Source organism: Mesocricetus auratus, unplaced genomic scaffold (genome assembly GCF_017639785.1).
Source record: "Mesocricetus auratus isolate SY011 unplaced genomic scaffold, BCM_Maur_2.0 Super-Scaffold_4256, whole genome shotgun sequence".
NCBI classification, from domain to species: Eukaryota; Metazoa; Chordata; class Mammalia; order Rodentia; family Cricetidae; genus Mesocricetus; species Mesocricetus auratus.
The window spans coordinates 105,681,685-105,697,429 of NW_024429182.1; the positions used below are offsets into that span (position 1 = coordinate 105,681,685).

Here is a 15,745-nt window from a genome sequence, read left to right on the forward strand (position 1 = left end):
TTTGTCTTTATAAAAAGATAGATAAAACTACCAAACTATTGGAGAATTATTAAGGAATAGTCTATAGAAGTGGTTTAGAGTATAACTAAGAATGGAATGCATTTGGAGAGGTCAGTTTGAATGTTACACTTCTTTTTAATCTCTGGATTTTAATGCCCATGTGTATGTCTATGCATCATCTACATACCTGGTGCCCAAGGAGGCATTAGATCCCTTGGAACTGGAGTTGTACCCAGTTGTAAGCTGCTGTGCGGACAGTGGGACCCAGACTGGGTTTTCTGTGAGAGCAGCCTGTTTTTTTTTTTTTTTTAGTTTTACATACATTGGTGTTTGCCTGCACATCTGTATAGGGGAGTCAGATCCCCTAGGTGTTGCAGACAGCTATGAGCTGTCATGTGGGTGCTGAGAACTGAACCCAGGTCCTCTGGGAGAGCAGCCAGTGCTCTTAACTGCTGACCCATCTCTCCAGCCCCCCAGCCTGTACTCTTAAACTGTTGTCTACAGTAATTTTTTAAGACTTAAAAAGCACACATGGTGCATTTTAATGCAAGCAGACAAAACACCCATATACATCTAAAGACAAAAAAGGCACAATAACCTTATTAGTCTCCAGTTAGCAACAAAATGAGTGCATTATAGGATAGCCCAACTGACGCTCTACACAAACACTGCTATGAAAGAATTGTACTATCCAATAATGTAGGCCATATTTCCTGCAGAACATTTTCTTTTTGTAAGATCACTGGATAAGACCACTGATAGCTACTACCAAATACTTGGTAGGCCAAGAAAAGGTCCGTAGGTAGGAAGGTGAAAGGTAGAATTACCAAAATGGGAAAAAAACGTTGGCCAGTTAAATTACAAAAATATGGTAAGATTAACAGTTCATGAGCCAGACATCATATATATCCTTAATTCAAGTACTTGGAGAAGCCTGGAGGATCTCTATGAATGCAAGGTCAGCCTGGTCTACAAAACAATTTCAAGGCTAGTAAGGCCACCCAATGAGACACTGTTTGAAAAACAAAACAACTAGTATGTAGATGTAATAGCTAATATGGGAGCCTAGGCTAGTGCAACTGGTAGCATGGACAGGAGGTTGTAAGACACTTGAACTGCTACTGAAACTAAACTCAGTGGACAGATGGGTTTAAGACAAAGAAAGTTAACACACTACTGCTGACTTTTTTTTTCTGGGATGACTAATGGTATTCCCATTTTGAACTGAGTTCATTAACTCTCACTTGTTCCTTTTAAGAGGCCAAATGTGACAAAGTGAGTCCTATTCAAGGCCACCTAATAAGAACCTTCAAGTTTACTCTTTATAAACAGCTAACCATTCTAGAAATCACCAGAATTAGACTTAGCAACCAAAGATGGAAAATGTCTACCCACGGCTCTGGAGACAGAAATTATCAACTACACTGTCAAGTACCAAAATAAAAGCTTCAGAAGGCAGAACATCTTCTGAATTAAAAGTTTAAGTTTTGGAGGTTATAGATGGTTTAGCAGTTAAGGGGGTTGGAGAGATGGCTCTTCCAGAGGTCCCGAGTTCAATTCCCAGCAACCACATGGTGGCTCACAACCATCTATAATGAGGTCTGGCATCCTCTTATGATATGCAGGCAGAACACTGTCTACATAATAAATAAATCTTAAAAAAAAAAAAAACTACCCCCAATGAGTGGATCACAACTTCAGTTCCTGGGGATGTGGTTCTGATCTCTGTGGGTTGGCACCAGGCAGGTATGTGGTACACACACATACATGAAGGCACACATAAAATCCTTAAAAAGTTGAAATTTGTGAAACCACATAAAAATAGTTTATCTTTTTTTTTTTTTTTTAGTGAGAAGTTTTATTAGAGAGGGAGGGAGGGAAAGGAAAGAGAAAAGAGGTAGAGACACGGGGACAGAGGGAGGACAGAAGAGGAGGGAGACAGGAGCACAAAGAGGAGAGCAGAGAAGAGCTGGAGAGAGAGCAAGAGAGCCTAAGTGGGCGGAGTCCGTCCAAAAACAGTTTATCTTCTAAAGTGAGATTTCAGGTTGAGTTTACCACATAATGTTCCTATTAACACTTATTACAGAGCAGTCACACTAAATTCTGTTGGGAAGATATATATAGCTTAAAGAGAATTACATTCTATTTAACTTCTCATTGAGTAGCTGGCATTGAGCTAAATGAAAAAAGTACATTTTAAAAGGCTAATAAAAATTATTCAGGAAATTCCCAGGAGTCTAAGTACACTTGTAAAGAGATAAACTGACCAGGTGTGGTGTAATCCCTGTCCTTCTAAGACTGAGGCAGGAAGTTCCAAAGTTCAAACGCCAGTCTAGACTACATGAACCCTATTATCAGATAGGAGCTGATGCTATGCACTGGTAGAACATTTCCTTATGTATAAGGCTCTGTTTGAGCCACAAAATGAGAAAATGGGCAGGGAAAAGAGTAGAAAATTAGGAGGCTATTGTCAAGAACAGCTTCAACTTGTAGGCCAGCAAGATGACCAACAGGTAAAGGTGCTGATTGCCATGTCTTATGAGCTGGGTTTAACACCAAAGAACCATGTGATGGGAGGACTCCCACAAGTTGTTCTGACTGCCATATGAGCACCACGGCATGCATACTCCTCTCCTCCACCCACAGATGTAAAATTGAGGGAAAAAGGTGGCCTCAATTAGTATGGTGGGAGCTCTCTAATTCAAAACAGGGTCAGTTCCTTTAGGTAGAATGTTACTCAGCAAACAGTAGAGAGAGTCTTGAGGAGTACATGGGCAAAACAGGCTGCAATGCATGGTCCTAGGTATTTGGGAGAATGAGACAAGAAAATCACTTGAGCCCGGGGAGTTTGGGCAAAACAGTGAAACTATCTTATTTTTAAAATGTTTATGAGCACAAGAGGACAAAGGAATTGAAATAGTTGTCAAAATCAAGTTGTCCTAACCTGGTGCTACTCTCTGGAATAATGCTAGAGCTGATTTATAGAAGATTCACTTGTTTTATCTCACTTTAGAAAAATAGGTGAGACCTAGAGATGGCTTAGCATTGAAGAACCCTGGCTGCTCTTCTTGAGGACTCCAGTTTGAATCCCAGCATCAACATGGCAGCTCCAGACCCCAGGGTTTCAATTGTTTCCCTTGGCCTATGAGGGCACCAGGCACACCATGATGCACAGACAAAAATCCCATAGAAATAAATAAAAAGCCCTAAAAAGAACACTTGAAAACAAAACAGGTGTGGACAACTAACCATTAATAACTAGAATTATAGTTTACTGTCTGAAAACAATTCCTATTCTCTGGAATGTTGGTATGTCCACTTCAGTATGAAGTTGCCTTGCTTCAATTAAGAAACTGATTTTACTGTCAACTTACCTTGAAATGCTATGCAATCCGATTTTGTATCTTGACAGTTTTATTAAAGCTGCTGTATCAATGACTTTGCCAAAACCAATGTTCTTTTCCTTAGCTTAATTGTGGATCATTACTTTTAAAACTATCTTCTGCTTTATATAATAGTGCATCTTTTTTGTTGTTGTTGTTGTTATTTTGTTTTTTGAGACAGGGGTTCTCTGTATTGTTTTTAGAGGCTGTCCTGGAACTCGCTCTGTAGACCAGGCTGGCCTTGAACTCACAGAGATCCTCCTGCCTCTGCCTCCCGAGTGCTGGGATTAAAGGCGTGTGCCACCATTGCCTGGATGGTGCATCTTTTTATTTGCTTATTTTTATATTTTATATTTCCATGCCTCCTTTCTGTGGTCTATAATGGAACCACTCAATTTGGTATAGGTCCTTTCCAAACAAAATTTTCTTACAACTAATTTTTAAGAAATGAAGTAGGATTACATGCATTTTCTCTTTTGTTCTCCACTGCATTATAACATGCATTAATGTCTGTAGATTGCATGTCTACAACTATTTTTTTATATTTTCCATCCTTTTAAAAAGCTATTTTGAGTAGCTTATATCAGTGGAGAATGTGTGCAGTTGTGCCACAGCATGTGTGCAGAGGTCAGAGAACAACTTGCAGCAATCACTTCTCTTCCACCATTATGTGTGGTTTCAGGGATCCGACAAGGACTTTTCACAGGCTGAATCATCATCTTGTCTCTCTACACCATCTTATAAATGTGGTAAAACTTACCTAGCCATTCTCTTATGGATGTTCCTTACTCATTAACTGTAAACTCTTAGAGTGACTATAGTTATCTATTTGAGCAAGGTATTTAGAAGACTTTACATAGTCACTGATTCATAGGTAATTGCTATTTAAATTTTTGGATTAGGATTATGTTATTAGCTTTGTATTTGGAAAGTATTCTGTCCTACTTTTCCCCTAGTGATATTTGCCAAGGATAGATACTTTGGGATATTCTTTTATGATTATATAGTTCTTGAGCCAACTTTTAGATACCTGCATATTCCTAAATTATCAGTCAATTTGCCAAATTTATTAGTATGGGTTGTATAAAATCATTTTTGATTTTTTAAAAACCTCTATATCTGTAACATGCTCCCCTTGTTTCCAACACTGTTTCCTCTTCTTCTCTTTCAGATTTGCTGTGTTCATTGTGTAGGCTTATCTATTCTATATAGCATAGTCCAGAAATTGAGCCTTTGCTATTTGTAGTAGCTATAAGCAGTATGTTAGTTTAGAGTTAGCCATAGTAGGTTCCAAATCCCCAAGTCCTACTAATGTCATCCTGATCAAATGTGACCTGTTTCTTCATCTGTAAGAAATAAACACAGTACAGATTAGGTTTAAAATGATTTGCAGTTCAGTTGTGATAGGCACTGGTTTCACATATGTAATTCAATAAATACCTGTCCCACAAGAGGTCTCAATTGCCCCAGTTCTAAAAAGAAAAAGAGAAAAATTAGACTGGAATGACTAATCCCATAATCCCCTTCCAACAGTGAAAAAACTTTGTTAGCCTATCAGTTCACTCACCAGACAACCAGACCAACCCCAGCTCAACAACACAGTGGCTGCTGAGCAGCTCTTCTCTTGAAGTCAATATTCTAGATGCCAGGAACACCCAGATGTGGAAGACTGAATGCTTACCTTCCAGAAGGTTCACCTCCTTAAGAAGGGGTTAAAACCAAATGTTAAGTAGGTGATTACGATGTGTGACATAATCTAATAAAAGTTTGAGGAAATCAGGTGTTGAGGGGAGTGTGCAAAAAAACAAAACAAAAAAAAATCAAGGATGTGGCTGAAATACTAATGTAGGTATTTACTACTTACTGTGTATCCTCAAGCAATTTGATGCTTTTTAAAATAAGAATGAAAAAACAGTCAAGGTTTAGCAACAATAAAACTAATACAAAGCACTGAATACAATGTTAGACTGGTCATATAAACTCAAGAAATGTCAGTTACTAGTATTTAAAAAGCTACGGTAAAGAAAATCAATTTACTTCAAGAGAGAAGGTATATGGTCAGATATTTTCCAAATGTGTTCAGAGAACGTAACTATTGAGAGGATGGAGAGAGCAGAATAGTTTGTGGAGGGCAAACAACATATTCAGACACAGAGAAATGAAAAAGCTCGTTTAAGAGGACCCCAACTCATTACTCTTGGCAGGTGAATGCATGTGTAATAAGCATACAAAAAAATCGAACTGACGGGTTGGGGATTTGGCTCAGCGGTAGAGCACTAGCAAGCCCAAGGCCCTGGGTTTGGTCCTCAGCTCCGGGGGGGGGGGGGGCGGGGAAGAACTGAGAATTGCAAGCTATATGGACGATGCTTCCAGTTTTTATACTCTCAGCGGCTAGCACAAAACGTGCATACACTCGTAGAAATGAAGTGGAAGAATACATGTTGGGCAAGCACCGTTGTTGGAAAGGGTTTGGTTCAGTTAAAAAAGAATGCGACAGCGAAAGAAACGCTGCATTTAAAGCAGGACCGGAGTCGTCTTCTGACTAACGACTGCTGTTCTGAGAACTTACCTGCGGCTTGGCTATAGCAAACTACTGTATCCCGAGTGTCGACCTGTAAACTGGGGGTGACACCTAACAAGTGAACATCGACGAGCCCGACCCCAGGCACGCACTCAGCAACGACAGGGACTGCACCCGCTACCGTCCTCGTTAGGCATTTTGCTCTACTTGCGAAGCCACCGGGTAGAAACAGATTTTCTTTCAAAGCAGCCCTGAAATAGAATACCAGGCTTGCCAAGGACGAAAAGGCCCCTCAGGCGCGGCACACAGGTCAGCGCCGCGAACCGCGGTCCTGAGACTTCCACTGGGGGGCGAGAGCCACGGCAGGATGTTCCAGAGGCAGGTCTCGGTAGGCTCTTGCGAGACTGAGAAAGCAAAACGGAATAAAACAACAACAACAAAAAAACCCACCGAAAACCACTCGGTACCTAGCGTCCCGCGGCTTTCCTCGGGCGAAGCCTCGAAAAAGGTGAAAGGAAGGAAGCAGGAAGTGACGTAGGCATAAGGGATCCGGAAGTGACCACACACCGGAAGTGTACTTGTTTCCAAGGCGACGGCGTCGCCGCCACTCCGTCCTGGCTGCAGGAACTGAGACGCTGGAAAACCCCTCTGAGGAGAGCGCTCCCGGGGACGGCGGCCGCCGCCACAGCCACCCGCGGGTTCAGGAGAGCGAAGACTGCGGCCTCCGCGCCGTCCGCCGCGCATGTGCGATCCGCGGCCCGCAGGGCTACCTCGGCTCCGGGTCCAGGGAGAGGCTGGTGGAAGAGCAGGGATCCTGTCGGCTCAACCCCAGAGAAAAAAACCTCCAAGAAGGTGACCGCCGCTCCAGGATCTCCTCGGGAAAAGTAGCTGAGGACGGCGGCTTTTCCCGCAGGGACTCGAGAAGAGTCGGTGAAGACCTCGGCCAGCACCTCAGTGTCTCCCAGGAGAGAGTCAGGGGACGCGATGGCCATCGGCAGAGCAGCCCCTGGGTGGCTGTGAGGGGTGACGCGGGTCCGAATTCCCGCGACTCGAGGGCAGCTGCCAGCGTAGACGTCTGGGTGGGCGTCCCTGAAGCCCGAGGGCCCCGAACCAGCGACTCGGGGGACAAAGGCAGTGACGACCTCAGCGGTTCTTGTGAAGGAGCCAGTGTCGATGGCCGTCACTGCCCCAGTAGTTCTTGGGGAGGAGTAAGCGATGACCGGGGCTATGAGGCCAGTGACTCCTCTAGGGTGAGCACCAGTGAAGACGCCAGCCGTCGCCTCAGTGGCTTCTGGGAGAGAGAAAACGAGGAAGATTCCCGCTTCAGGGGCCCTTGGGAGAGAAGGGAGAACTGTGGGCCCTGCGCCAGCTCCGAGGAATCCAGTTGCTGCAGCAGCAGTGACCCATGCGTGGGAGCAAGTGAAGACCGACGCAGCAGCAGGGGCCTGGGCTCCACTCCTCCCCAGAGTCCAAGTCCGAGGACGAAGGACTGTACCATGCCTGGTGAGGCCAACCCAGGCCCCTCCAAGTCCTCTAGGGACAGTGCAGATTCATGTGAGTCACATACTTTTGGCGTCATCCCCTGTCTTGGCCACAAAACTTTCCTACTTCAGGGGCATCGGCCTGGTCTCCTGCTGGCATTTTCGTTCTCTGTTGTCACGCCTCCTTTTCCCTACGTTTTCACCGATTCCCTCTATTCCGTTATTTGAGCTTTCCCCCTTTATATCTACATGGTTTGTCTGTCGGACACCTTGCACCGGTCAAACATCATTTGTTAAATATTATGTATCTTTGTGAGTTCTTTTCTGCTACATTTGATACTGTGGAAGTGACAAATCAGATCTCTCTAGATCTCTAATTGCCATTCTGTTGGAGCTCCCTTTATGACTTTTTCTTTTTCCTTCTCCTGTTTGTCAGGATGGGTGTCGTGTGGCAAAACTTTTCCTGGGAATACACAACACACATGTTTATTCCCCCCAGATAGGGATCCCACAACAGACCAAAGTTCTGGATTAACACCCAACTCCATCTTGGTGAGCCAATGAGTTTTATTGGGGTTACTTACAGGAATATGGGTGAGAAGGTACAGGAACAGAAAGGACTTGCTTCATCACCAAGACCCACCTCAGCACGGGTGACAGCTCCCAAAAGCTGGGAAACCTGGAGCACCCTGAACAGCCTGCAGGCAGCTCAACAGGTTGGAGAGTGTCCTTTCCTATAGACACTCGTCTGAACCTCTTCCAGGCAGCTGGTCTCAGTGTTTTTGCTGTTTTTTTCCCTTGTAGAGTCTTTTCGACGCTCAGATTGTCTGAGACTCTTCTTTGCAGCTCATCTTCCTTTGGTCTGAGAGGGACTCTAAGATTTTATAGTTTACTCTATCAGGGAGAAGCCCAGTAAGTCTGGTCAGCTTTAGGGACTTCCTAAAATTATATAAAAAAATAAAAGCTATTTTAAGTTGTGTGCCTACTTCCTTAAGGAGCTTCCTGTAGGATGAAATCTTTCAGTTTTTTCACCCCTTCCTCCACTTCTTACATTCTTTCTATACCCTCTTTCCCAATGATCATTGGACCTTGGAAGGGGTGGCTAACAGGTGTCTACCTGTGATTAAGAAATAGGCCACCATTTTGGCAGTAACAGTTGCCTGTGCAGGAGCTGTACCGTGGTTATGAGTTGAGGCTGACAATAACAGCGATCTATGGGTATAGACAGATGTTCAGAGGGCAGTTTGACAGGCACGTCACATCCATCTAGAAATATCAAAAAGTTGTTTCGTGTTTTGGACATGACCTGCCAAGCTACAGGTTTTAAACTGGCTTATGGTACCAGACATGAACTCCTTCTTGTGGAGTGGGCCTTAAATCCACCTGGACGGCTGTTGGTTTTACCCATGATAGCTGAGCCACTTTTGCACAAGAAGGCACACCTTGCCTCGCGTATCAGTACTTTAATATCCAGGATTCATAGCCAAGCAGGAAGGTTGGTAACAGTTGTCTATCAGCAGTCTGCCTTACCTCCACTGGCACTACAAAAGCCAGCATCATGGTGGGAGTTTTCAGTTCAGTCCACGCTTAATTTCTGTATGTCCTACAGTTAAAGCTTGAACATGCTGTGTCTCCAGCAACAGGGTCTTATGGTCTAGTTCTGGCATACAACCAATAGTAGTAGCAATAGCTTTTATTGTTTGTGGAGCCTCAGGGACTTCCCTGGACAACAACTCACTAGGAGGTACCCCATCCCTGGCACTGAGGGTTTTATTTGATAATTTTATCAATTCTGGGAATATCCTTTTTTACCCATGTAGGTACACCTTTTGGATTTTAAACTCTGCAGCTATTGTCTTAACAAGCCATTTTTCCTTTTAATTAACTCAGCCTCAGCGGGATGGTTAGGTAGGTGAAAGTACCATTGTACCTGGTTGTCTCTCCAGTGGCTTTTTGTAAAACATGCAGAGCTAGCGCTATGTCTGTATAACAAAAAGCTTTCCAGGTGATGGGCGGGACAAGCAACCTCTGTCTCATAACAAAGATAACCCTGGTGAAGCACTCTGAAAGTCTGTTGTCATCTGTCTTCAGGAGGAGTCAGGTGACCCCAGAAATTCACCACGAAGAAGATAAGTCAAACTTAAGCAAGGTCCAAGACAGAATGGAAAAAATCCATCACTGTACTAGTTGTTCAGTGAACATTATTTGCACAACAGCATCTATAGGGAGAGCTACCTCATTTAGCTCTCTATAATTCTGTCATTCTCTAGGAGCAAACTGGCTTTTTTTTTTTTACAGGCCTACTTGGGCTGTTGAAAGGGTTCACTCTCTACCCTTTCTAACTCTGCAATGGTTTTTGTAACTTTATTATGGCCCCTAGGCAGCCCCCCTGGGTGTTTGAACTCCACCACCCTACTCGAGTGGCAAATTACCATGTTGCCATCTTGCCTGACTACACATGACTGTCTTTGCTGTTCACACTCTTAGGCAATACTCCCCCAAAGTGGTATACCCACCAATGTATCCATCCCCAGAATGTTTTTTTGCAGTGGAGAAATACATGCCATATACTCTTGGGAGGAATAACTCCCCACCCAAGAACCTGCTTAGTAACTTTTATATCTGTATTGTCTTATTGCCATATCCATCTACTGTTGCTCACTGTCCCTTATATTTTTGGGGTTTGCCATGAGTTAAGGTAAACTGACTCTAGTATTTACCAAGTAATTTGAACATTCATGGGTAACCAGTAGAGTCTTGACTCTACATATGGACCTGAGGTGCTGTGGGATCATCTGAACCTCCCTGTCTTTTATTTATTTATTTTTTTAGCTTTTTGGTGAACTGCTAGTCAGGCTTTAAGGCAGTGGTTTTCAACCTTCATAATGCTGTGCCTCTTTAATACAGTTCCTCATGTTGTGGTGACCCCCAACCATAAAATTACTTTTGTTTCTACTTCATAAGTGTGATTTTGCTACTATTGTAAATGTAATGTTAATATCTGTGTTTTCCGATGACCTTAGGCGATCCCTGCGAAAGAGGCTTTAGATCTTTTTTTTTTTTTTTTTTTTTTTTCCGAGACAGGGTTTCTCTGTGGCTTTGGAGGCTGTCCTGGAACTCACTTTGTAGACCAGGCTGGCCTCGAACTCACAGAGATCCACCTGCCTCTGCCTCCCGAGTGCTGGGATTAAAGGCTGCGCCACCAACGCCCGGCTTGGGGCTTTAGATCTTTTAAGGGGTTGTGACCCATAGCTTGAGAGCCACTGCATTGAGGCCTTTCAAAGACTCACCAGTATAGAAAGTTGACTTGGTATCAGTATTTCCCCTAGGAACTCTGGTTTGACACAAATTGCCTTTGGGTGATTCAGATATGGCCTTGCCTGTTTACTCTTCTCCGCTCCTCCCATATGATGATCTAGATCACCAGGTGCCAAAGCCTCTCCTTCATAAAGATTCTGTCCACCATGGGGTTCCATTAAATAAACATAGTTCTGTCTGGCCCAGTGAATTGAGTCCATACATAGCTCCTCTCATTCCTAGTTTCCTCAATAGTGCCTGTCCCTCTGCTAGTTTTTTTTTTAATTCCTAGGCACTTGTGGGGACTTTAGATGGAGGTAATCAGATGTTCCTGATGGCTCTGATAAGCCAGTCCGTTAAGGGTTCATTTCCCTCACACAGTCTCAGGTTACACAGCTTTTGCCTTATAAAAGTTATAGGTATAGGCGAGTTGTAGTCCCCAATTTTTCTGCCTCCACAGCCGTCAGACTGATCCAGTTCACTCCCATGTCCCACAGTCTCACAATTCAGGCTGTGACAGGCTCTTTTATTGCCTTTTAAAGAGTCTTTCCCAATTCCTGCAGCTCAGGTGCTGAATATTCCCTAGTTACCATAGTCACTTGCACTGGACCATTGTTAATGCCTCTATCTTCATACTGGACTATAGATTTTCCCTTTTATTCTATTAGACATTGGACTTGAGGGCATCTTTTCCTCATTCTTGGAATCTCCAAGTTCATGGAGCCCAAGAACGGTTTTTGAGCACATATCTAATTGTACTCTCTTTTCCTTCTGGCTCCCAAATCTTAAGTGGCAAGTCAACACCTCTATTGCATCCTCCTTACCAAATAGAGACTAACATGGAGGATGCTAGCTGCATCTCCCTGTCTTTTTGCAATTGCTCCTTTACAGAAAGAAGTTCTGCAAAGCAGAGGCCAGGCAATCTCTGCTGCTGCTTGCTGGCAGTCTTGACCCTTGTGCTTGTGTACTAATCTCAGAGACTGCAAAATTTCATCTAACCTTTAACCGTTTTTTAGAGCAACTTCATGTTCCTCATGAAGCATAGACAAAGACTGCAATTCTATGATTTCTCCCACAGACACTCTTAATCCTGATGGCTCAGCCATAACTGCATAACTGCATAACTGCATAACTGCATGTCTCACGATCTTTGCAAGAACCATGTAACTTGTCATAGTACAAAGGCACACTAACATACACATACAGGAAAGGACAACTTTATGGAATTTCCTCCACATATGCTCACCCACCCAGGTTTGTCAACCTTAGCTGCATTCCTTGGTACCCATAGCCAGGATCATATACTCACTCTTCTCCAACTCGTCTTTGGTCCTGTTGTGTCCCTGTTCAGGTCCAGTTCTTTGCAGCTTGGCTTCTTTTTGTCTAAGAGGGACTTCCCTTCATGGTGGATTGTGATCAGGACATGTAAACTGAAATAAATACTTTCTTCCCCAAGTTGGTTTTTCTTATGGCATTTAATCACAGTAATAGGAACCCTAACTATGATACTGAGCTTGGGCAAGTCATCAGAATTATCCAAATGTTTCTAGTAGTTTATGACTTCCAGCAGTATCTATATGTTGAACTCAATTATATTTCTCTGTATATGCTTGCTTCTCTAGATTTAGGATGCCAGTTTTTCTGAGACTTTAGTTGTCTGTTAGGACCAAGAAAGTTAATTCCTTCCTTCTGTGTGATTTCAGCAAGTTCCCAAGGTCACTAAGCCAGCCAGCCTGCCTGCCTGCCTGCCTGCCTGCCTGCCTGCCTGCCTGCCTGCCTGCCTGCCTGCCTGCCTCCCTCCCTCCCTCCCTCCCTCCCTCCCTCCCTCCCTCCCTCCCTCCCTCCCTCCCTCCCTCCGTCCCTTCTCTCCCTCCCTCCCTCCCTTCCTGACAGGGTCTTACTATGTAGCCTTGGTGGATTTGGAACTCATTACATAGACCTAGCTAGCCTCAAAGTTATAGAGCTCTGTCTGCCTCTGTCTCCCAAATGTTGGGATTAAAGGCACGCACCACCATGGCTGTATTTAATTTTTGATAAATTAAATTTCTTTGTTGGAAGGACAGTGGGTCAGTGTCATGCTGCATGTATCTCAGAATTAGAACCTAAAGTATGATTAAGATATACTTAGTTGGTTTTAAATTTTAGTTCATATTAATAGTGCTTAGTGAATGTTTCATATAGGTCTTATTCTTGAGATGTATACCAGGGCAACTGGGCTTTCTCTTGTTTCAAGGTTGTATGTTTGTAGCTATTATCTTTCCCTAGTTACAAAACTGTTTTATCTATTTCTAAAACACATACCCATAAACTTTTTTTTTCTGTGAACATGGCTGTTTGTGTGATTTTTTTTGTATTGTTTTAGAGTAGTCTAAATTTTGTAGTAAATTATTAAGAAAGCTAAAATGATGTGCTTTCTCTTGGTTCATTGCTGTAGTTTTCGCAGTTCTGTAATATATTTGAAGAAATTTTATTTTTCAGTAGGTTCCAGGAAGAAGGTGCATTTTGGTAGCATACATGATGCGGTACGGGCTGGAGATGTCAAGCAGCTTTCAGACATAGTGGACCGTGGAGCCAGTCTTAATGAAGCTGATGTTCTCCATCAGTTTACTCCTTTACACTGGGCAGCACATTCTGGAAGTTTGGAGGTAAGAGTCTATAACTACTGTTAAACTAAAATGAATTGACAATGATAGTTTTATAAATGTAGTACAGGGATGACACCTCATGCTTGACTCTCTGAAATAATCTTCGTTTCAGTTCAGTCTGTTATCTGGGTGCTCTTTAGTAAGGCTTCCTAACAAATTATCCCTTTTTTTTTTTGGTTTTTCGAGACAGGGTTTCTCTGTGGCTTTGGAGGCTGTCCTGGAACTAGCTCTTATAGACCAGGCTGGTCTCGAACTCACAGAGATCCGCCTGCCTCTGCGTCCCGAGTGCTGGGATTAAAGGTGTGTGCCACCAACGCCCGGCAAATTATCCCATTTTTAATGCTCATGAGTGAACTAAGAAGTTGAATTGTAGTGACAGCTTGTCTTTGCTCCACAATAACTGGAGTTTTAGTTAGAAGACTTGAAGACTACAACTGGGGATATAGCTCAATGGTAGAGTACCTGTCCTGTGTACCTGAGACCCTATGTTCAATCTCAAGTACTGAACTATTGTGCTGATGTTGGGAGAAGCCTGTTCCTTGCCAGCTGCTTTGGTTTTTCCCCACCAGTCACCTGGGCTCTGCCACGTTGTAGTCCCCAAATAACACACAAGATGCTGTATTAATTATGAAGCTGTTGGCCGTTTGCTTGTTTCTTACTGGCTATCTTTGACTTAAGTATTTAACTCATCTAAGTTTACACCTGTTAGTGTTAGTTTTCACTTATTTTAGGGTTGGGATTGGAAGGAGGTGTTCAGACTTGGGCATCCCTTTCAGATAAGTTTAGGATTTAGGTGGAATGGATATGTTTAGCTTAGGATATAAGTAGATTATAACTTACTTATCACCCTTTATGTATATATGTTGTATATGTTTGAGTTTGTATCAAATTTAAATCTTCTATTTAAACTAAAAGGGGAACTGTAGGAGTGAACCCCACAAAGTTATCTGCTCATGAGGGCGGGGACAAGTAAATTAGCACAGGTAGAGATAAAAGGAAGTTAAAGGAAAAAGGACCTCCTCTTTTGGAAGCTGGCCACGCTTCTGATTCCCAGCTTGTGTGATTCTCTCTCTCTGGTAAATAAATATATTGTATTCCCTATTGCATTGACTATCATCAATATGCTGAGGCTGGACTCTCCTGAAGCTTCATTCACTCAGATATCTAATGGTTAATGCTGGCTAGAGGCTGAGTACTTTAAGTAGATGACAGTGAACCCATGCTCAAGTTTTGCATAAAATTTAAAGTCCCAAAGTGTTATGCATTTTTTTTCTCTTTTTACTCTTTTGGCTTTTGGGGGGCCCACCACCCAGTTCCCAAATAAATCACACGGAGTCTTATCATTACTTATAAATGCCTGGCCTTAGCTTGGCTTGTTTCTTGCAAGCTTTTCTCAACGTAAGTTAACTCATCTATCTTTTGCTTCTGGGCTTTTCCTTTTCTATTCCTGTATACCTTTCTTTCCTTCTTATTCCGTGTCTTGCTGTGTAGCTGGGTGGCTGACCCCTGATGTCCTCTCCATTTTCTCTTGCTTTTCCTCCTCCCTCGTTTCTCCTTCTATTTATTCTCTCTGCCTGCCAGCCTATCCTATCCTTGCTCCTGCCTCTCTATTGGCCATTTAACTCTTTATTAGGACCACCAGGTTTTTTAGATAGGCACAGTAACTCAGCTACACAGTTAAACAAATGCAGCATAAACAAAAGTCATACACCTTAAAATATATTCTACCACACCAAAGAACACTTCTTAGGAGAGAGAATGTTCCTCTCCAGAAAGTTAAATATGCAGGTTTGGTATTTATTAGACTCATTAATGTTTTAAGCAGTTCTTGTATATCATTATGTAATTCTTTTGAGTGCTATACAGATAGCACATTCTATGTCTATCATCCTTCATTTTGTTCTAACAATTTGCTTTTGAGTTTAAGTCATATGGTTTCATATATATACTCTACTTCATTTGTTTCAGTATTATGGTAATGGTTTATTCTTAGAATAATGGAATTTACTAATTTTCCATGATTCTTAGTTGGTTTCAATTTTTAGCTTGTACAAAAATGCTTAGTGATTTTTTTTTTCCGAGACAGGGTTTCTCTGTGGCTTTGGAGCCCGTCCTGGAACTGACTCTGAAGACCAGGCTAGTCTCGAACTCACAGAGATCCACCTGCCTCTGCCTCCTGAGTACTGGGATTAAAGGCGTGCACCACCAACGCCAGGCACTTAGTGAATATTTTATACAGATCTTATTCTTGGAATATATACACGGGCAACTGGAATTTCTCATGTTTCAAGGTTGTATGCTTACATTAGCTATTATCTTTCACTGTCTATAGGCTATAGTAGGTCTAGTCACAAAACTGTCTTATCTATCTCTAATGCATATACACTTTTTTATAGAACACATATATACTCTTTTCTG

The 15,745-nt window shown here is 42.7% G+C and overlaps 1 protein-coding gene and 1 long non-coding RNA gene across 3 annotated transcripts in view; one reads left to right on the forward strand and one right to left on the reverse strand.

Annotated features, from left to right (window-relative positions):
- Window positions 1-4,428: 4,428 nt before the first annotated feature.
- Window positions 4,429-6,426, reverse strand: LOC121132975. The gene is made up of 2 exons (XR_005869687.1): window positions 6,355-6,426; window positions 4,429-6,155 (listed from the first exon to the last, which is right to left on the reverse strand). It is a non-coding gene; the product is annotated as an uncharacterized LOC121132975 (long non-coding RNA).
- Window positions 6,427-6,497: 71 nt separating this feature from the next.
- Ankrd42 (ankyrin repeat domain 42) overlaps window positions 6,498-15,745 on the forward strand; it is a 50,552-nt gene continuing 41,304 nt past the window's right edge. For both annotated transcript variants that reach the window (XM_040728484.1, XM_040728490.1), the window contains exons 1-2: window positions 6,498-7,458; window positions 13,161-13,327. In XM_040728484.1, the coding sequence (XP_040584418.1) occupies window positions 7,401-7,458; window positions 13,161-13,327 (225 nt within the window). In that variant the 5' untranslated portion in view covers window positions 6,498-7,400. The remainder of the gene's footprint in view (window positions 7,459-13,160; window positions 13,328-15,745) is intronic.